Source organism: Mirounga angustirostris, unplaced genomic scaffold, assembly GCF_029215605.1.
Source record: "Mirounga angustirostris isolate CCGP_5_RB_7025 unplaced genomic scaffold, mMirAng1.0.hap1 SCAF_10, whole genome shotgun sequence".
Taxonomy (NCBI): domain Eukaryota; kingdom Metazoa; phylum Chordata; class Mammalia; order Carnivora; family Phocidae; genus Mirounga; species Mirounga angustirostris.
In genome coordinates this window covers 55,959,430-55,981,621 of record NW_026991718.1, presented here as the reverse complement: position 1 = coordinate 55,981,621, position 22,192 = coordinate 55,959,430, and the positions used below count along the sequence as shown (strand labels likewise).

Here is a 22,192-nt window from a genome sequence, read left to right as displayed (position 1 = left end):
AGGGTGCAGGCTGCCCTTTTGTCACCTTTTTGCCTTCCCTTTACACAAGTGAAGCCGGCTTTTTGTCTCATGAGGTTGATGTTTTGCCTATAAACTGCTTAGTATCAGTCAGGACATCTTTGGTGGTAATAAACAGACACCAAATTATACTGGCTTAATACCAAGATTTATTTTGTCCTTACTCATTTACTCCCTGACTCAGGCCACTCCCCGTGTCAGCTGTTCTTCCTGGAGTGACTCAGTGCCCCAATGTGCTTTCATCTTGTGGCTTGCCACCACAGTGGGCGGCCCCCATGACTGCCCGGGGGTGGGGTGCAGTGTGGGGGAGGGGAGCGTGGAACGCAGGAGGATCACTCGCTGACTCTTGAATGCCTCTCTCGGTCACTTCCACTCCTAGCCCACTGGCCAGAACGAGGCATGTGCCCACACCTAATTGCAAGGGCCTGGGCAGTGTGGGTGTCGGGCGGGAGGGTGGTCACGTGGATAATCCTGGGAAGTACGTGTCTCTGCCCAAGTCCTGGGGCTGCTGGAGCCAGGGGACCATGGGCTGCATTAAGCAGGGCAATGACCACAGGCCTGTGGGGGCTATTGTTAATAACAGTAGATTTGGGGACCGATACTAGCTTTTAGGTGTTACTCAATTGCTAATTTATCTGCAGAGGACTTTTATTTGACAATCAGATAATTAAGAAAAATAAAACACATGTGCAGAAAACTCCACACAACAAACGTAGAGCTTAACCTTAGTAAATTTATTGTAAGGCAAATACTCTTGAGTTTCCCGCCCAAGGCAAGAAACAGAACTTAACAGAATTAACTGTTATCATTTTTGGACTTGGCACTCTGTGTCGCCAAACTCGAGTCTAATGCAGCTTTGGAAAAATGAAGCTTTGTGTTTTGTGTTTTATGCCGAGACTGTCAAATCTCAACAAGGAACTTGCAATATGCCTGCCGTGGGGATGAGGAGGCCCTCCCACCCCGCAGGGAACGTGTGGACGGGGTGTGGGGAGCCTGGGGCAGGCCGGCCAGCAGTCTGGATGACGGCCACCAGAGTCTCCCTGTCTGCCCTAACGGTGCACTTGGTCCCTGGGTCAGCCTGCTTCTTGTGGCCCCGGCGCTGCCCAGGAACGCATCTGCCCTGAGAGGCAACCACACCTACCCAACTGCAGCCTGGAGGTCAGCCTGACCCCGGGGACTCCCAGCTCTGGGCAGAAGCCCCATTACCCCTGCCAAGGTATGTGTCAGCCTAGAAGCAGCACTCCATGTTTTGGGAACTTGTAAAAGCCTAATCCTAGAAAGACTGCATGTTCCTGGCTGCTGGCTCGCCCCGCCTCCAGGGAGCCCGCCGCACCTGCTGGGAGGCAGCCCTAGGCAGGACCCTCCCATCTTGATCTGTCACTGCATATTTCTAGGCTCAAGTCAGACTCGGGGAAGTATGGCTTTCTCCTCTCTCCCCGCCCTGGTCCCCTGCACCCATGAAGCCGCTGACCCAGTTTTTGATGGGAAAATGAGAATCTCCGTGCAAAGTCATAGGAGAGGAGAGGGAAGCAAACATAAGCCAGACACGACCCTCCTTCTGTGGAAGGGACAAGGAACTTGCGCCCTCCTGCTCTTATCAGAGTGTTTGGAACAAGCTCCCAAAATACCAGAGGCTGAGTACAGACCACCTTCGCTGTCACCAAGAGGAATGATGAATCATACAAAACGCGCAATTTCTCTCATCCCCAAATACTGCATGGGTACTTACATTTAGTGTCATTTTACACGTGCGAGGTTTTTTTTTTTTTTTTTTTTTTTAACTACTTCTCTCTCTCTCTCTTTTTTTTTTTTTTTCCCCTAAACCCAAAACACCAGCTGTAAAACCCACTGCTTCCTTCCCCTCCGGGTCTGCAGCGGTAGGAGGAGGTGGCGGCAGACAGCCGGGGGCCCGCGCTCCGAGTCAGGCCTCCCTCTCGGGCTTGCTGCCTGCAAAACAAACTGAAAAACTGGTGAATGGCACTTAGGGGCCCACAGGCATGCTGGGAGGCCGAAAATATTTGCAGAGGCACACGCTCTGTTCACAGAATGAAAGACCACTATGTAAATATCGGGGCTCTGTCGGGGTGAGGCATCTTCAAAGTGGCTTCTGTTCGTCACCTCGAGCCAGCAAGGAAGCAAAGACGTTCATTCAAAAGCAGCACGCAGGAACCCTACCACAACTTCCTGGTCCCAGAAGGTAGACTCAGAACGGGACCGCAGCCTGGGGTCCCATGTTTCTTTTTCTTGCGCTTTCTCCTTCGCTGCACACCGCACAGGGTGGTTTTGTGATGGCCTACAATGTCAGCTTTCAGGGCTGGGCAGACATGCTCAGTTTTCTCTCCCTTGGCGGGGGAAGGCTTTTTTGGAAGACACTCAAAAGGCAACCATAGTTACTAATGGAGCATGGCAAGCATGAGACAGAGGTAGTTATTACCCAGGCTTGACAAAAAAAGGAAAAACGTGGGGTGGTTTTTGCATCAAGCCACAGATATGATTTCCAAAGACTCCCAGGTGAGTGCAGAAGCCGACCAGACACACCTGATACCCCCTTGCAGCATCCCCCACACCTCCCAGAAATCCCACACAAATGTGAAAACTGGCGACAGTCCTCTGACCACACTGGGGCCACGAGCCAAGATCCAGGCAGAATTTTCACTAACCACATTGTCCATTGGGATGTGTTCAGAGGAACATTCTTGGATTTCACGCCATTTGTGTTGGCCCCTCTGAACCAGAATAGGACAGACAACCCCCAGAAGGGAAAGAAATAGTCCCTTTGTCAGTGATGATCTTCCACCTGGGCAGGCAGGAAGTATCTTCCAGGTCAGACAGTTTCCTCCTCCTCTTCTGTCTTTCTCTAAAGCAACAATGACTGTGATTTCCAGCATACAACACAGTGAAAGAAGAATGGCTAATGGCATGCATCATCATCTTCAGATGTTGACTTGCTAGAGGAAGTGTCCTCAGCGGGGAGAGAAAAGAAGGGGGCTGGGAGTGGCTGCTCAAAGGGCTGCAAGCTACCCTGGATTCCCCAGCCTCATCAGAGAGCCCAAGAGCAGAGCAGAAGAAATGACAGCTGGTTCAGAAATATCCCAGAGAATGCTCAGCAGGCACGAACTCCTGAGCTAAGCAGACTTAGATCCACAGAAGAAGCTGCCAGCACCCAAGTGGGAGGCTAAGGATGCTGCATTTATCTTGTCTGATGGCCAAGGCTAAGGCCGGAGAGAGGGCTCTCCATGTGAATACCAACAAGGCAATGAAAATAGAGGCGAACCTGAAGGATAGGAGAACCGCCTCAAGACTTGGGGCAGCACCTCTTTCTGAACATTACTATTCTATAAGAAACAGATGCTAATCTTAGACAATTGCTGCCCTGTGCCTTTGGGAAGATGCAAGAAGATATGGCCTCGGGGTGCCTGGGTGGCTCAGTCAGTTTAGCGTCTGGCTCTTGATTTCCGCTCAGGTCATGATCTTGGCGTCATGGGACTGAGCCCAGAGTCAGGCTCTGTGTTGGGCATGGAAATTGCTTAAGATTCTCCCTACCTCCTTCCCCCGCCCCTCTTTCTCCATCCCTTAAAGAAAAAATAGATATGGCCTCAATGGAACTGGCTAAAGAAGGAACTAGAAGGACCCCTCATCAGATAGGATTTGTATCTATTTTCTCCCATTCAGTAGGTTGCCTTTCATTTCGTGATGGTTTCCTTCCCTGTGCATAAGCTTTTTAGTTTGATGTAGTCCCACTTGTTTATTTTTGCATGTGTTGCCTTGACTTTTGGTGTCGAATCCAAACAGTCATCACCAAGATGCAGGTCAGGAACTTGCTGCCTAGTTTTCTAGGAGTTTTAGGGTTTCAGGTCTTACATTTAAGTCTTAATCCATTTTGAGTTAATTTTTGTGTATGGTATAAGATAGTGGTCTGGTTTATTCTTTGGCATGTGGCTGTCCAGTATTCCCAGCACCATTTATATTCTTGGCTCCTTTGTTGTAAATTAATTGGCCATATATAAGTGGGTTTATGTCCAGGCTCCTTATTCTGCTACATTGATCTATGTGTATTTTTATGCCAATACCATACTTTCAGCTTTTCACCCCCAAGTATGATGTTAGCAGTAGATTTGTCATTATGACCTGTATTTTGTTGAGGTACATTCCCTCTATACCTATCTTGTTGAGAATTTTTATTGTAAATGGATGTTGAATTTTGTCAAATGCTCTTCATCTATTGAGATGATTATATGATTTTTATCCTTCATGTTGCTAATGTGGTAGGTCCCGTCGATTGATTTATGGATATTGAACCATCCTTGCATACCTGGAATAAATTCCACTTTATCATGGTTTATGATCTAATGCTTTACTGAATTTAGTTCGTTATATTTTGTTGAAAATTTTTGCATCTGTGTTCACCAAGGATATTGTTCTGTAATTTTCTTTTCTGGTGTCCCTGTCAGGTTTTTGTATTAGGGTGATGGGGCCTCATAAAATGAATTTGGAAGTGTTCCCTCCTCTTCTGTTCTTTGGAAGAGTGTGAGAAGGATTGGTATTAATTCTTCTTTAAATTTTGATAGAATTCCCTAGTGAGGCCCTCTCTGGTCCTGGACTTTTGGTTGTTGGGAGGTTCGTGATTACTGATTCAGTCTCTTTGCTAGTAATCAATCTGTTCAAGTTTTCTGTTTCTTCTTGATTCAATCTTGGTAGCTTGTATATTTCTAGGAATGATTCTGAGATCAAGACTTGAGCTGAAATCAAGAGTCGGATGCTTAGCGGCGCCTGGGTGGCTCAGTCGTTAAGCATCTGCCTTTGGCTCAAGTCATGATCCCAGGGTCCTGGGATTGAGCCCCACATGGGGCTACCTGCTCAGCGGGGAGCCTGCTTCTTCCTCTCCCAATCCCCCTGCTTGTGTTCCCTCTCTCGCTGTCTCTCTGTCAAATAAATAAATAAATCTTAAAAAAATAAAATAAAGTCGGATGCTTAACCCATTGAGCCCCAGGTACCTTTCTCTTTCATTTGATTCTGTTCATTTGAATCCTCTCTTTTTTCTTGGTGAGTCTAAAGATTTGCCAGTCTTGTTTATTTCTTCAAAGAATCAGAACTTAGTTTCATTGATCTTCTCTACTGTCTTTTTAGTCTCCTTTTCATTCATTTCTACTCTGATCTTTGCTATTTCCTTCCTCTACTAACTTGGGGCTGAGTATTCTTTTTCTAGTACCTTGAGGTATAAAGTAGGGTTTTTAATTTGAGATCGATTTTGTTTATTAATGTATGCATTTATCACTGTGAACTTCGCTCTTACAACTGCTTTTGCAGCATTTTATAGGTTTTGGCATGTTGTGTTTCCATTTTCATTTCTCCCAAGGTATTTTTTTATTTCTTTTGATTTTTTTCTTTGACTCTGGTTGTTCTGTAGCATGTTTTTAAATCTCCAAATCTTTGTGTATTTTCCAGTTTTCTTCTTGTAATTGATTTCCAGTTTCATACCATTGTGATTAGAAAATATGATTGTGATAGGATTTCACTCTTCTTAAATTTATTAAGCCCTGTTTTGTGGTCTAACAGGATTATCCTAGAGAATGTTCTGTGCGTTTGAGAATAATGTGTATTCTCTTGCTTTGGATGGAATGTTCTGTATATATCTGTTAGAGCCACCTGGCATAATGCGTCATTTAAGGCTACTGTTTCCATACTGATTTTCTGCTTGGATGAGCTATCCACTGATGAAAGTGGGCTATTAAAGCCCCATACTATTATTCTGTTGCTGCTTATTTCTTCCTTAAGGTGTGTTAATATTTGTTTTATATATTTAGGTGCTTCTATGTTGGAAATGTAAATATTTACAAATGCTATATCCTCTTGCTGGACTGACCCCTTCATCATTATGTAATGTTCTTCTTCCTCTCTTACTGTAGTCTTTTTAAAGTCTGTTTTGTCTGACATAAGTGTAGGTATACTGCCTTTCTTTGGTTTCCTTAGCATAGAATATCTTTTTCCATCCTCTCACTTTCCATCTTCGTGTCCTTACATCTGAAGTGATTCTTACAGGCAGCATATAGATGGGTCTGTAGAGACACATTATAATTAAAATGTCAAAAGTTAAAGACAAAAGAATCTTTAAAGCACCAAGAGAAAAACAACTTGTTACATACAAGGGAACCCTCATAAAAAATATCAGCAGATTTTTCAACAGAAATTTGCTGGCCAGAAGGGATTGGCATGATATATTTAAAGTGCTGGAAGAAAAAAACTTCCAACCAAGAATTCTCTACCCAACCAAGAATTCTCTACCCATTGTTATTCAGAATGGAAGGAGAAATAAATTTCCAGATGAGCAAAAGCTAAAGGAGTTCATCACCACTCAACAGGCCTTACCAGAAATGTTAAAGGGATGTCTTTTTTTTTTTTAAGTTTATTTTTTTAGTAATCTCTATACCCAATGTGAGGCTCGAATCCACAACACCAAGATCAAGAGTCATGCGTTCTTCCAACTGAGCCAGCCAGGTGCCCCTAAAGGGATGTCTTTAAGCTGAAAGGAAAGGGTGCTAATTAGTAATAGGAAAACATATGAAAGTATAAATCTCACTGGTGAGGGTAAATATATAGTAAAATTTAGAATCCTGTAATGTTGTAGAGGTGGTGGATTAATTACTTTATAAAGCTAGTACAAAGGATAAAAAAAGGTAGTAAAAAGAAGTACGATAATTAAAGGATACACAAGATAAAAACATGTAAAATGTATTAAAGACAAATTGTAGTGGGTGGAGTAAAAATGTAGAGCTTTAGGATGCATTCAAAATCAAGTTGTTATCAACTTAAAATTGACTGCTCTTATAAGCTGTCATATGTAAGCTTCATGGTAACCACAAAGCAAAAACCTATAGTAGATACAAAAAAGAGAAAGGAATATAAGAGTACCACTACAGAAAATCATCAAATCACAAAGGAAGAAAGCAAGAAAGGAAGAAAGCAGGAAAGCACAAAGAAAGAAAGGAACAGAGGAACTACAAAACCGCCAGAAAACAAAATGGCAATGAGGACATACCTATCAAAAATACCATAAATGGACTGAACTAAGAGTGGCTGAGGACATATTTTTAGGTAAGAACAATGTATACTCACCCCCATCTATGTATAAATGCATAGAAAAGTCCAGAAAAACAAACAGTGCTTACTTTCGGTGGGACAGGAGAGTGTTACGGGTTGAACGGTCTCCCCCAAATTAATAATGGAGTCCTAGCCTGTAGTACCTCAGCATTTGATCTTATTTAGAGAATTGAATCTTTACAAAGGTAATCAAATTAAAAAATTAGGTCATCAGGGTGGGCCTTTAAGCCAGTATGACTGATATCCTTATAAAAAGGGGAAATTGGGACACAAACACATACAGAGGGAAGATGATATGAACAGACGTAGGGAGAAGATGGCCACTTATAAGCCCATGTAAAAAGCCTGGAGCAAATTTTCCCCTCACATCTTGTGTTTGGACTTCTAGCCTCCATAACGGAGACAATACATTTCTGTTGTTTCAGCTACCCAGTCTGTACTTTATGGCAGCCCTAGCAACCTAACACAAGGAGACTCCCATTTTTATATTTTTGTAGCATATGACATTGTTATAATGACTATGTATAGCCTATAATCAGAGCACTCCCCTTCCGTTTTTAATTCTGAAAAACGAGAGAAGAGACAGAAGAGGGGAGAAGAGGACCAGGCATGACTATCACATAACTGGTTTTATTCCTCAGCAGTAAATAGGGAGCATACCTCCTGCTACTCACCCCCACCCAACACTGCCTTCTCTCTCTCGGGGGCCACGAGCTGAGAAGATCATTGGGCCCTGATCTGCTAGGTGACAACTAGCGTCTGGTCATGCAAGATGTCCCCAGTCCCATCTCCCTTCATTGCACACATCTGGTTCAGGCCTAGACCGAGTGTGGCATTTCTAACCATCTCACCCCACAAATCAGAAAGTCCCAGGTGCCTGCAAGCAGCTCGCACACTTTTACAAGCTCTGGCCCCTCATTCATGCAGAGGGGTTGCCTGCCCGAAGCCACATTAGAATAACAAGCCAAAACCAGAATTCTTCCAACAATTCTTCCCCTGGGAAGATGTCTTGCTTTTCCGGGGGTGGGGTGGGGGGCAGCAGGGAGGAGCAGGGGCCCAGGAGAGGAGGGCACTGACTTGCAGGGGTCAAGGCCACCAGAGGGCTGGAAGGTTTAAGATAGCAGAGCTCTGCAAGACCATGTGCTCCAATCCTGGTCAAATAGGCTGAGCCAGATCTAGCCCTCTCAGCAGAACTGCTCGGACCGAGGCCCTGGACGGTCTGGCAAGTTGCATGCATTGGTCCTGGAGGAATCCAGCCAGCCTAGTACACTTCTGCAGCTAGCCCTTGGGCTAGCAAGGAATCAAAGCCGAATTTAGAATTGCAGAGAGGTTAAGAAAAAGAAATCTTGACGTATATGTGGTAGGTCTACTCACAAAATAGCCATAATGACTTCAGCCCCCTGATGTTTTCCTCAGGTTTCCAGAATACAGGAGGAACTGAGGACAGGACTGGCATTTCGAAGCGCCGCCTGTATAACACCCTGCCTTTGACCTTCCCAGAGGACAGGTGGTATTCCACTTGTTCTGCCTGAAAAAACCAAAGCTCCGAGAGGTGAACTCACTTGCCCAAGGGTTAATGGCTAACAATGACAGAGACACTGAGTCAAGATTGAATTAATGGACTTCATACCTGCTTTCTCACCTGAGTGGAAATGACCCTCTTCTCGGCAGGGGTTTAAAGGAGATGATGTGTGCAGCGCGCCCAGCTCCTGGCTGAGCACACAAGGCACCAGATGACCAGCTAATCCTGAGGCAGACTGATGGGCCCAAGAAAGCAGCGAGGACTGAGCAAGGCTCTGGACCAGTGACCCCTTTTCAAGCCCCCAGAGAGGTGAGCAGAGGTATGAGAGCAAGGCTGGGAAAGGACCAGGGCTCATCAAATTTCTTGAAAACATGTTTTCCATTGGATGTCTTCTTCCATGTTGGCTCTTCACCCCACTATAATCTTTATGCCCCTCCTACTCCGAACAGATTTTGTGTTCTCTGATCATCTTTACATCAGTAACTTTACAGTTACTAATCTTTATGGCTCGTTTCTCTCCCCTTGCTTTCCAACTTCCAGCATCTCCTATTGTTTTTCACCTTTGCCAGTGGCTTGGAAGAGTTAAAACTAAGACAGGGGGCCCCTCTCCGTGTCTTTTTAAGGCCCCTGCTCGTTCTCTAGAGAGGAGCTGAAACATTCCCCTGTGACCCTTAAAAGACCCCACACTCTACTTCCTCTGGGGGATTGCCACTGTAACTTTTGGGCATCCAAAGAGCCCATTTGGAAGGGAAAGTGGTCCAGATGTCACTGAAACAGAACCACTCTGAGGAGACCAAGGGTCTTGCAGTGTTAACAATTGTTTTCTGTGAGAAACCGTCTCCCAAACTCCACACAAACCCACCCACCCGAGGTTCGGCGGGAATTGGTGGAAAACAACTCGGAGGAAATACAGCTGTTCCCTCTGAGGAGCACGCGTGGGGGAAGCCAGGCCTAGGACGAGGGGGTGTTCCCAGGGCTGTGACATACAGCATTCCTTTTGCTTGAGGCATCCAAGCCCAAGGAGCTGCAGTCTCCCCTCGGGAATATGACATAACCACAGCCGGGAAGGGCCTCACAAAAACAGACCAGTGTCCACGCGTCCTTCTCCAAAGAAAGCCCCTTCCCATCCTCTGTGCAAGAACTCTCGCGTGCGCCGAGGCTCAACCACCCCCCCCAATCTCCTGCTAGACAAATACCCCAAAGTCAACAATCTGATAGGATGTGTTTATATTTACATGGTACATTTTAAAGCAATGGCTACATTGGTCATACATATTAGAAACCATAAAAAAAAGTTAAGAACTAAAATGTACATCATACACTTGTATATATATTTTTTACACAGAGGTAAAAAGGCTTATTATAAAAAAATCAATACAACAGGGTTTTTAGTATACAGGTAAAGAATGAATTATGCTTCAGGCACTTTGTTAATGTGAGCAAATAGCTTGGGGGGGTGGGTGGTCAGAGGAAGCTTCCAAACAAATCTTTTGGTTAATGTTTTGTTACCACAGATACAAAAATAAAATCTGAATAATTTCTCTCAAATGATTGACGTCAGTATGGCAAAGCTGACTGGGAAAATACTACACACTGTTCAGCTGCAGTGTGGCAATTAGAGACGTATTTACATCAGTGTCCCTACGGCTGTCCTTGTGCCCTTAACCGCTCGCTGCCTTCACAGACCAAAACGTATAGGCGGAGTAAGATTCACTAGCATAACTCTTCAAAGGGGTGGAAAAAGACAAGGGGTAAATAACCACTAGACAGGGACTACAAACAAAACGCGGCAGGATGTGTGTTCCTAGTGAAATAAATAGGGGCACTTGAACTGAGGTCTAACAAACCTACATTAGTGTTGTGCTTTGTAGAGAGGAGAGACCTTGAGAAAAGGCCCTGAGGAAATGCCTCAGGATGGGGGGCTTGGTGGGGTGGGAGCTGGTCTCTTGACAGGGTCTGGAGGCTGGCTGGAGGTCTTCTACATGTTCTCCAGGCTGGGAAGCAGTTCTCGTTTCTTCCATCACCAGACTGACAGCACTCTGCTCCTTTTCCAAGCAGGAAGGCCCAAACCAGTCACTCCAACAAAGGAAAAACGTCTACCAACTAACTCCTAAGCACACGGAGTATTTACACCGATGATCTGACTAAAGAGATGTGATGGGCGCTCAGATGAACTGAAAACATTCCATGAAGGTAAGCATGGCTAGCACTTTCTCAATATGATTGGCAGACTGGAAAAAAGTCCCTTTCCTTGAAGACTGCTGTCCTGTGTGCAATAGAGAAGGGATGGGGGAAGTGGAGATACAGAGAGCAGGCCATGCCCTGAGCTGGCAATTACCACAGGGAAATCATGGCGGGAAGAACAGCCAGCCTTGACAAGCCTGTCCCCTACGGTCTCCGTGACGTTCTGATTGTACTATGCTAAGTACCACTCTTCACTTTTCTTCTTTCTGCAACAAGAAGATTTGGCTACTCCTTGCAATATATTAGAAAAATACTCTTTTCCAGCTAAGTAGAAGCCTCCTACATGGCAAGGCGACAGGTAGACCCAGACTACTAACCTAACCATCTGTGCACCCGAACTGGTAAGTCTGGGATTGGAGATGCAGGAGAAAGACACTTAGGCATTGGAAGGGTTTTTACATATGGCCTTGTTTTTTTTCCCCCCAAGTATAAATGAAGAATTTGGTGATGGGAAATTCAGTCCAGAATGAAAACAAAAACAGAAACCCACAAATAAAATGCAACCCACCACTCTTCAGATTTAGGACATTTAAAATGCAACCCCCCGCCTCCCCCCAGAAAATAGCCAGTGGGGGTGTGGGAGGAAGCTCCTTTAATTTTATTTACCACAACCTCAGTGTTTCTCAACTGTAACTCTTTGGAGAACACGGGTGTGTGTGTGTGTGTGCGACTAGACTATTTCGTTTGCAAAACAATGAGCACAATTTCTTAGTGTTTTCTTCTAATATTGCTAAATTTTTAGAAGTGGTGGTGACACAATTTTAAAAAAGTTCTACTTTAGGGGTTATGTGGAGGCTCAGAGGGACCTGAAATCCCCCTTCTCTAGCCCTGGTCCATGAGGATGCAATGCGGTTTAAGGAATTTTCCTGATTCACACAAGTTAATCTGAGGTTAAGGCTCAATTCTCAGTCATTTTATGGGTGAATGTTTTGCATCAGTAAATAATTGACAGAGAATGATGATAGAAACTGCAGCTTCATTGGGAAATTTGGCTTTACAAAAGTTAAAGCGATCTCGTTTCGGGGTAGAAGTTTGTTAACTAGAAGTTTGTTAACTATACATAATCTGACTGCAGGTTAAAATACTTCTGGTGGGGTTTCATCGTTCTGACATTACCTATCCGCAGGAACCCGATGCTCCTTAGCGACCAGCAAGCTGAACCAAGAGAAAGAGCGTCTGGGAGAAACCAACTATATACCCCACCCCAAACCGCCAGTTACGACTACAGGCGCCTTTGCACTGGAAGAGGTGGGCAGGAAAGACATGAAATCAACACATGTATAAGACAGATTGATTACAGGTTGTTAATAATACCCGAGTGTCTGTGCGGAGGTTCCTGTCCTTCGAACACTGTGTGCGTGCGTGTGTGTCTGATGCAGAGTGGGTGGGTGGCTGGGGGAAGTGCAGAGTCCACCAGGCAGGCTCCCCAGGCTGGAATAGCTCCTCAAGGTACCAGGGAGCGGGGAAGAAGGTGAGAGTATGTCGGAGACAACAAGTTCCCTTGTGGCTGTGGGGGGAGGAGGAGGAGGAGGAGGGGAAGGAGGGAAACCGAGTCACACGGCCGCTTTGTGCTTCCCGCCGCAGCACCTGCACATCACTCCGCAGTGGTAGCAGGCCCGGAGGGGCAGGTAACAGCACATACAGGGGGCCAGGAAAGACAAGGCAATAAGAGCCATCCACCGGAGGCAAAACTTCTCGTCGCTAGTATCGCACGAGCACGGGTCTGTATAGTCTCCCTCGGGGTCCGACATACAGTGATAGAGCATGCTGTCCGCACACCACATACAGCTCACGCGGCGGATGCAAGTTCTCACGGAGTCGGGCGCGTCCTGACAGTGGCCCCTGCGGTTCTCCTCGTGGTTGAACATGTCCCTGCAGTACTCGCAGCGGGAGCGCTCGCCGTCCTCCTTCCGCCGCCGGGACTTGCCCCGGGACGGCTGGGTCTTGATCACGCCGCCCCCGCGCCCTTTGGGGTCCTCGCCGAGGCCAAAGTCCGCGGAGTCCACGTACGGGTAATTGTAGTCGTGCTTGGGGACCTCGCCCTTGGCGAAGCGCACGTACGAGTCGGCGTCCTCCGACGTGTCCGGGGACTTGCCCCTCACGGGCGCGTGCCGGTAGTCCTCGTAGCCCGTCAGCCAGATCTTCTCCCTCGGGTTGATGCGCACGATCTCCTCGTCGTCGTCGGGGAAGCTCACCTGGCGGTAGGGCCTCGGCATCGGCTGCCCCGGGAGAAAGGAGACACCATTTTATAGCAGCGGCAAAAACAAAATCCTCCACTTACTTGGCCCTGACAAAGGCATTTCTTGGAAAAAAAAAACGGACCCATCCTGGAATTACTGAACAGCTCCTAGGTCAGAGGTGTGTTGTAAGTTGTGATTCTCAATCCGTTCCTGGGTCGGAAATCCTTTTGTTGAGGTGCTACCATACATGAGGGAACGTGTGCAGACTGTAAAAAGGCACTTTGAATTTTTGGAAGCTGAACACACCAAGAGGGAGACGCAGAACTTGAGAGGCCTCCCTAGGCCCCTGCCCACCTCCCTTCGGTTACCTCCTCCCTCTAAGGGGACCATGACTGCGGTCCTGATTTCTAACAGCTTAGATTGGTTTCACCTGTTTCTGTACAGCGTGTTCCCTTTTGCAAGACCAGCTTTTTTCCCGGTGAAACAGAAAAGCACGGGAGTGTACTGCCCCTTATAAGGTATGTATGCAAACAGGTGCACACTGGGTCACAAGAGAATATGCATTTTGCACTGTGGGTCATGTTCAGGAAAGCAAAAAGGGATATGAGGAGCTAGGATACAGGGGTATCTTGTCATCTGGTTGGGAAGATACAGAAAGGGTAGGAGTGCAGATCCGGAGGCTGACTGCCTGGAGTTTGAATCCTGCCAGGATCTCATAGCTGGTGAGGGGCAGGCTGGAATGTGAGCTCAAGCAGGCCAGACCCAGAGCCCCACCCCCAGCCTTCCAAACCCTCCCCTCCTGGCATTCTCCTGGAGGCGACAAAGTCATCTGGGCAGCTAGTCCTGCTATGGCTTGCAGGGAGGCCCTGTTCAGGGTGGAAGGCGCTGAAGCCATTGTTAGCAAACAGAGGCAGGTAAGCCTGCCTGGCCCAGGCACCCTCGGTGTGGCAGAAAGTGAGATTTTCTACCTCAGAGGTCCTCTGGGGATGAAGGCTTTTTAAGGGGTAAGGAACATGGCTCTGAGTGAAACCACTAGAGTAAAATTCAGACTTTGGAATTTACCAGCAAGCCTCAGATTCTCTATCAAATAGCACAGGGCTATCATGAGAATGAAGAGAATCTACACACAGTGCACACAGAACCTGTCACCATTATTGTCATTCTAATACTGTCCTAGAATTTATCACCTGGTAATTCTATCCATCACTCTCACCAGACTGTGAGCCTCTTGAGGGCAGGGACCACGTCTCACACATGTTGCCTAATTCCTATTAGATTCCTGAGTTTCACAGACTTTGGAAAACCACAATTTTATATAAATCAAAACAAATCCTGGGAGAATAGGCTTTGCTAATTATTTTGCAAAGTAAGGACAGTCAAAAGATCAATTCCCATCTATAGCTACGATAAAGTGATTTTTAAGAACATTTTAGTGCCAAAATATTAGGAAGCATACAATAGGATTTTTTAGAGTTCTATAAATCTAGCTTTATGTTGAAAACAAAACTCTCCCTGCCCTGTGTTCCTTTTTTTCTTTTCAAAGCAGCCTGGTGGCCACATCACCCTCTACGGGCACCAGTCCATGTCCCACAGTTTGGGAACCTGCTCCGCAAAACAGCCACTCGGTAAATATTTGTTGAATTACTGAATTCCAGATTCCAGCTACATCTCCCCAAGCAAGCCTGGTCCTGCAGCCTGCGATGCCAGGGTGCCCGAGCCAAGCGGACAGCATTCTTTAGTCCTGATCCTGGCTCCGGGCTTGCACACCAAGCCAGGAAGCCGTGTGCACAGAGGAACTCAGGAGGCAGCACGGCACTCTGGGTAAGCACATGCCTGCATCTGTAACTTGTCCCATCAAGGACTCTCTCTGAGCCCTCAGCCTTCTCCTCTATAAACCGGGGCCTCGTGGGATAATTTGTGAGGATTCAACGAGATTAAGCACAGGAAAGGTTTAGCACGGGGTCTGGCACACAGAAAACTAAGTAAGGATGTGCCGCCGCCACATGGAAGGGGAAGGGGGCTGTTCCAGAATCAGGAGCTGCCCACCCTGTGCTCTCGGAAGAACCAGACGGCTGCTCACCTGTTCGAGGTGATAGTGGTCCGTGGGGTATGAGTCGTGGAGGTGGCCCAGGGTATAAATCCTCCGGTGCTCACAGGATGTGGGAGAGGAGATTGTCCGAGTAGGTTGTTCCCTCTTCTGGGAGGAATTAGAAGAACTGTCTGTAGCTGTCTGTGTAGAGGGAGGTAACCAAGAATTAATTGAAACAAAAACAAAAACCAAACCCACATACCCAAACCGAACATGCCGTCTACCCCCACTTGTGGTGTCTTGTTGGACTTCCCGAAATCTGGAGTTTATCTTGGCTGTGGGAGGCAGAAGGACCCCTAAAGGGCCCGATTGTCTAAACATGATGTGGCAGGCTCAAAGGGCAGAGAAAGCCAGCCACCTAACCCTGGAAAGTTGGGTTTGTTTTCTCAAATGTGGGAGCAGTCACCAGGCTTTGGGGAAAGGGTCTGCTACATTTGATCAAGAACGGTCACCTCATTTGTAGCCCTGGCTGCATGGGACCCTGGTGAGCAGGGGAGATGCAAACAGACAAAAACCAAACCCAAGTGTTTGTGTGTGGAGCTAATCCCAGCCTGGGAAAGTCTCAGAAATAAGGGTATCTCAAGGGTATCGTGGGCATTGGCTTTCCCGGGAGAAATTTTGTAATCTTTGGGTTGAAGGCAAGCCTTGGGGGTCACTGTAAGCTGGGAGAGAGAGAGAGAGAGAAAGAGAGCGAGGATCACAGAGAATGAAGGCCCCTGTCTGTTGGTGGTGAGAGCTGCTCTCCCAGTAGAAGCGATGGGTTCAGACTGGAGGCTCTGTGACAGTGTCTTTGGAAGGTGATCAGATATTGGGATGGACTGTGGCCACCACCTTGAAAACCAGGAATCCTCAGAACCTCCTCCTCCCCTGGCTCCTTAGAGTCATAGATCCTTTTCCCTCCCAAATTGAGGAAAAGGTTTTTCTTGTATCTAGGTGTCCTATTTCTGGCAAATATCAAGGAACTCCTCCTTGGCTCTTGCTTCTCAATCTCCTATTCCCCTTGTCTCATTTGCTTCTTTATCTCTTTATTTTACATGTTTTGTGTTAGCATCCTGTATCTTTTGGGGGGCAAGGTTAAAACAGACTTACAAAAATTATTTTTATACCCTCACCCCCCAACTTATAAAGTAATACATGCCAAGAAAAATGGGACCAGTATTTAGGACAAAGACAACCATAGTCCCATTATTCAACTTAACTACTGTTAATTTTTAAAATTTGGTGGATACGTGCAGCACTTCTTTGGAGGCCAACTCTTCAGATTTTTTTTTCTCTAATCCTGTTTGGTCCAAGTGATGCAAAGCTGACGCTGTTTCTGATCCCTCAATCCAGAGTGACTAATTCAGATATGGACTCATGGTCTTCTCTGATGTAATACGGAGATTTTTCATGGAGAGGTCAGAAAAAATGCTGTCTTTATCTTTGAAGTTAAGATCTAAGGGTCCTAGAAGTCTGGAACCCTGGTGAGGGCACAGGGAAAGAACCTTCTGAGGAGGAAGTGAAGTCAAACCAGGAGAAGGCAGCACCCCGCCCCCCCCCCCCGCCCCCTTCCCGAAGCCATTCAAGCTTCTGGATCCCGACAAGCCTGAATCTTGATCTACTTTAGGCTGTCCCCAGGGTGTGAGCGAATTCCCTTGGTAACTTCAGCCAGAATGCGTTGGATTCATCACTGGGGCGCACTTTCCCCTCACTTCTGCACCAGCCCCACCCCCGGCAGTCCCGCCAGCCGCACACTCCTGCCTCTCCTCACTCCTCTGCACAGCAGGGCAGTGGAACTGGGCACGCAGAGTCGGCTGCTTCTCTCCTCGGCCCCTTGGGAGCCACCCTACTGGCAAACAGCACATGCCGGATCCACTCTGGGGACGGTGCGGTCCACTTGGAGGCCCAGGGCGCCCCACCCCACCCGCCATGGGAGGCTGTGGAGATCAGCACCCCTGTGCTTTGGTGGGGCAGGTCTGTCAAATCGTGGGGTCCCCGCCTGAGCCGTCCGCTTCCCCCAGGACGGGCATCATCACTCGTAACAGGTCTCTTTTTCCCCCCCCCTCAGTACTTCAGAACTCAGGGAAGAATTGCTCTTTACTCCTCAAATCCCAGTAACTGAAAGAAACCAAACTGACACACAGGAATTCTTACTTTCTCCCAACTCTGTCCTGTTTTCTGGCTCTGCCCCACTCTCTGCTCACGTCCTCAGAGGTACTGACTGCCTCCCCCTTTCCACACACAGGTGGTTGTAGATCAGCCAGAACAATAAAGCCAAGAGCTCTTCCCGGGGTCCAGCTGCACAAGTGCAAGCCGTGTGCCAGACCTCAGCTACAGGGGCGCGGACGCAGGACAGGCTCCCGGCCGCGCAGGGTCCTGCTGACCAGGGCAGGCAGCCCCTGCAGAGCTGGCCTGAAATGCAGCCCTGACCCCCACGCCCACGGGGGCGTCCATACACAGCACTGCTGCGTCTAGCTCTCACGAGCCCTGCCAAGGCCCACTCTCCGAGGGATTTTGCCGAGATGAACACGAGCACAACCTCTCCAAGTAAAAAGGTGCGCCCTGCTTTAGGTAAACCCAGGAGATAGGGGATGATGTGTCATGATACAAAGGTTTCTAAAGATCTCAATAAATACTTCCTGAATGAGTAGGTGGGGGCCCTTCAGCGTGATTCAAATCTCAAGGGTTAAATTCTTAAGCAGCACCCCAATGATCGTTCTCTTGCACGTTAGAAGCTACCCATGTACTCAGCATCATGGTCACCTTGTTAATCATCTGTTCGCCCTCCTCCACCCTATTTTCTGTGACCTATGTCCAGGTTAACAATGTATAGAAAGTCATTCTGAGCCACGAGGCACACCCGTGTTTTCCTAGAGTTCATCAGCCAACCAGCAAGGGCACCTCTTATACACCCATCCTACCTCCCTAACCCCGAACTGCCTCTGCCCACTGCACAGTCAAGTGCAAAGCTTCCTGGACCCTATCAGAAAACATGAGACTGACCAGAGCCTTTAAATATCGCCTCATCTAATGACAAATTTGTATAGGGAGCAAGAAGGCCAGAAAGCTTTGAAGCGTGTCCACAGTTCACCGCCTCCTGCAGGCAGAGCTGAAGTCCACGCCTGCACTGCTGGGGGTCTGTCTGGACTCTGGCAAGGAGAGCATGTGAGAGAGGCTGCACTGAAGCCGAGGCTTATTCCAGATCTATGGTGTCAGATCTTGCCAAGCAGTGAGTGTGACCTACAAACAAAAGCAATGTACTATCAAGGCACCTCCAAGAAACAAGGGGGGGGGAAATCTGCCTTTTATCCATATGTATGCCCCTTTTCTTTTTAAAATTAAGTAATCTCTATGCCCAACGCGGGGCTCAAACTCACGATCTTCAAGAGTCGTATGCTCTACAGACTGAGCCAGCCAGGCATCCCATCATGTACTGCGGAATCGACTCTCCCATAACTCTGTGGTGTCCACACACGCTGGAGAAATGCAGCCCACCTAAGCTATGCGCGCGTGCGCGCGCACACACACACACAGTCATAAGCAAGATTCCCGAACATCTGTTATTTGCATGCACAAGCGAATGACACCTACCAACCGACCAATCTGACATCGTCACCTTCAACTCGAAAACTCTGGCCGTGTTTTAAACTCCCCATGCCCTCCAGGGGTTGTCTCTGTCGTGGGTTTGAGCTCAAGCAGAACAGAAGCAGAGGCTTTGGCGCCGCCCCCCGTGGACAGCGAGGGCCGGCACTGCTGCTGACCTGCGGGCGCTCCTGTGTAATGTGACTTGGCGAGCAGACCCAGAACCACTGCCACCTGCAGATGTCGCCTCCGAAAAATCTTGCCTCTGGCTTTGGGTTGGACTCTGACTCAATGTCCATGCCCATTATTCAAAAGATGTCCAATGAAGAAGTTTGCAACCTAATCGGAGGCACCAAACAACAGAAATGCAATGAAGTGTTCTAATGCTAAATAATAAGGTCTCAGCTCAGGAAGACTGGATGGGAATCATCCTCTAATTATAAAGTTGTGTGATTTTGTTCAAGGTAACGAGCTTTGTGTGGCCTGATGATGAAGCCCTCTAACAGGGCACAATGCTGAGACAAGACTTTGGTAAAGAAGAACCCAGACAGAACAGGAAGGTGAGAAAAGGAATGAGGGGAGGGTGGAAGCAAGGGTCAGAGAGTCTAAGATGAAAGAGTGGGCACTGCCAACCTGAAAATCAAGAAAACAGAGACATGAGCGGCCTGAGCGAACCCCCTTGGATCGTGGCACTCATTCCTTCCCTGGAAGGTTTTCGGGTTTGGGCTGGGTGCTCTGTGGGATGTGGGCTCAGACACACAAGGTGATACGGCAGGGGCAAGGCCAGGTGGCTTCCATCCTAGATGGGTGGACAACCCAGAACAAGGCTCAGGAAGAGAAAAAGAGGTTTAAGTTTACCAGTGAACATCTAATAACATTCTTCAAAAAGAGCAAGCTTCCAAGGGCCAAGACTCTGCAGACATAAATAGTACTTATTTTGAGAGTTCAGTTATTTCTTGTAAGTCCCCAGAGTTTAACAACAAATGAGAGAAACACACTAGAGCTTCACAAGTTGATACGGACTTTTCTTCTGAATAACTGATTTTAACATCCCTATACCGGACAATAAATCACAATCCGAAATGCAAAAGATACTGCGCTGAGGCTGCCTGGTTTGGGTGGAAACCGGAATGAATGGGGAAAGGAGAGAAGAAGACCCGCGTCTGACGTTAAACCTGTGGCCGGCTCCCTCCTCCTGCACAGGCGTATTTTATAAGACAGCGTTTCTTACTCCTGGAACCTTGGCTCTTCTTCCCTTTCCTTGGGTTTACCTGGAACTTCTTGAAACACAAGCACCTGTTCGCATCCTGGGTCTGGAGAAAGCCGCCTTCATTTGGAAGGTGAACCTCTTTGACCAAGGGAAGCTCAAGGAAGGGAGGAGGCAGAGGCGCCAAGAGGCCAGAGCAGCGGAGGCGGCGTTTGCTTAAATTACCCGTCCTGGGATGGAACCCTGGCTGGTGACCAAGAGCTTTTGGGGGCAGGCAGGGTGGGTCAGACCTCTGCATTTTGAAGTGAAACAAGTGTTTTCAAGGCTATGTGCGTCCCTTCAGCTCCCCTTGAGTTTTCCTGCTAAATCTTTGTTTTTCCAAAAGGACCAGAATGGCGGAGGCAGCAGCAGGCTAACGCTTAAGGGTGAGGAAAGATGTGCCTGGGGCTGCTCTTTCAAGGACACTTGGAACTACTGAGGAGGCAGCTGGAGCGTCCTACTCGACTCCGTATCTGCGACTGTGAGGGGGTCGGCAACTGGCAATTTCCTTCTCCGTCTTGGGGACGGAGAGGAATGGGACGAACCCCACCTTCGGGAAGGCAAACAAGGATAGTCACTTCATCATCCCTGTGTCCCCAGGAACACACGAGCTGATAGAAGGAACCACAGAGAGTCAGGAGCCAAGCGCAAGGAGCAGCCGCATCAGGAGGTTAAGAGGCCAACGTGTTTTAAACAAGGCCTAGAAAAATGAAGGTAAGAAATGCTTAAGGAGCCAGACCATCTCACCCAGAAATCACACAGCCCTGTTAAGCACCAACTGCACTGTATCAAGAGAAGTGACTCCAGGCCAGGTTAGGCCAGGTGTCTTGGGACGAGCTGTTTGACTTCCCAGGGCCTCAGTTTCCTCATGTGTAAAACAAGGGGGAAGCATTCAGTGATGTCCGCGGTCTGACGGAGCTGTGAGCGGGCACGTGTAACCCTCCTCCCCTCCTCTTAAGAACATTAGGGGTCCGAGGGGTTTGACCACGACTGTTGTTGCCTCGCTGATTCGAGGGCCACAGGAGTCCTTCAGATTAAGGACTGCAGCCTCGGCTGCAGATGCTGCTATTTTACATCTTTAAAGGAGGCTACCTGGCAGTTATGACCGCAATTCGTAGTATTTTTACTGCAGTCCGCCACCAAAATAGATCTCAACGGCTGATGCAACCAACGCAATATTCGACCTTTCCACTGCAAGGGCTTCGCATTTTGTTTTTTTTTAAAAAGTATGCACACACACTGAATATAAATGTATACTATTCCTCTCAGCTTCAGGCCGGGTGACCGGACTGATGACACAAAACTCTGGGCACCTCCTGCTTCTCGGAAGACAGTAAACTGGATAGTTGAGTGCCTCAGAAGGCTCCTGGCTCGGGTGGCTTGACGAGCTGTTGTTTCTAACTCTTCAGTAAAGCACGCCTTCCCCCGGGTACCTGCTAGCCCCACAGACCTGTGGCCAGCCCTTCTTCCTTCAGTAAACTGGAAGTGGTCACCCATTTTGTCGACAGGTAGCACTGTCTCACCTGTCCTCCGGGCCTTCAGAGGTTCCAGGTGTCCTCTTTCAAAAAGGCAAGAAAGCAGCCGGGCACGGGCTCTTGCGTGGTGGCCCCAGCCAGCAGGCCGTGTGGGTCTACGAGGCAGCTACAGGAGCAGGCGAAAGAGACGACTTTGTCCTTAGACTCTAGGACATTCTGCTCTCTGGGACCCAGAGGATAAAGTGGGCATTCTTTCATTGTGAAGAGAACAACAAAAACAAAATTCCCACTCATTGAAAAAAAAAAAAAAAAGTCTTAGGTTTCTGAATTCTGAAGTTAGGTGAAATTTTGCTATAAAAGGAAAGGACTCTGATACACCCACAGCTTGGCTTCACTGGAAGGGCTGAGGGGCTGGGAGCAGGAAGGTGGGGTTTCAGGTAACCCTGAATATGCGCTCTGTCTGAAGGAGGAAAATGGAAAGAATAGTATCCTGCCAGCCACAGCTTAAAAAGATGAGATAGATACATGTAAATGAAGAAAGACACAAGTGGGAGGGCTAGCAAAATGCCTCTGGGCGTCCTGAAACTGAGAGCATTGCAAAGCTTTTGTTTGAGCCTTAAGACGTATTAATTGCTTTAATTTAGCCATTGTAGGTATTATGGGGGTCAAATAAAAAGATCCTCCCCTTACTATGCAATGTGAGCTTGATCATTATTGTCATTTAGAAGACAAAGCAGCTCCCACCCATCTTCTGAGACC

The 22,192-nt window shown here is 47.7% G+C and overlaps 1 protein-coding gene across 1 annotated transcript in view; it reads right to left on the bottom strand.

Annotated features, from left to right (window-relative positions):
* Nucleotides 1–9,835: 9,835 nt before the first annotated feature.
* The window catches only part of SPRED2 (sprouty related EVH1 domain containing 2), a 115,799-nt gene continuing 103,442 nt past the window's right edge, over nucleotides 9,836–22,192 (bottom strand). The window contains exons 5-6 of the mRNA XM_045884879.3: nucleotides 15,143–15,292; nucleotides 9,836–13,101 (exon numbers count right to left, since the gene is read on the bottom strand). Coding sequence (XP_045740835.1) covers nucleotides 12,436–13,101; nucleotides 15,143–15,292 — 816 coding nt within the window. The 3' untranslated portion in view covers nucleotides 9,836–12,435. The remainder of the gene's footprint in view (nucleotides 13,102–15,142; nucleotides 15,293–22,192) is intronic.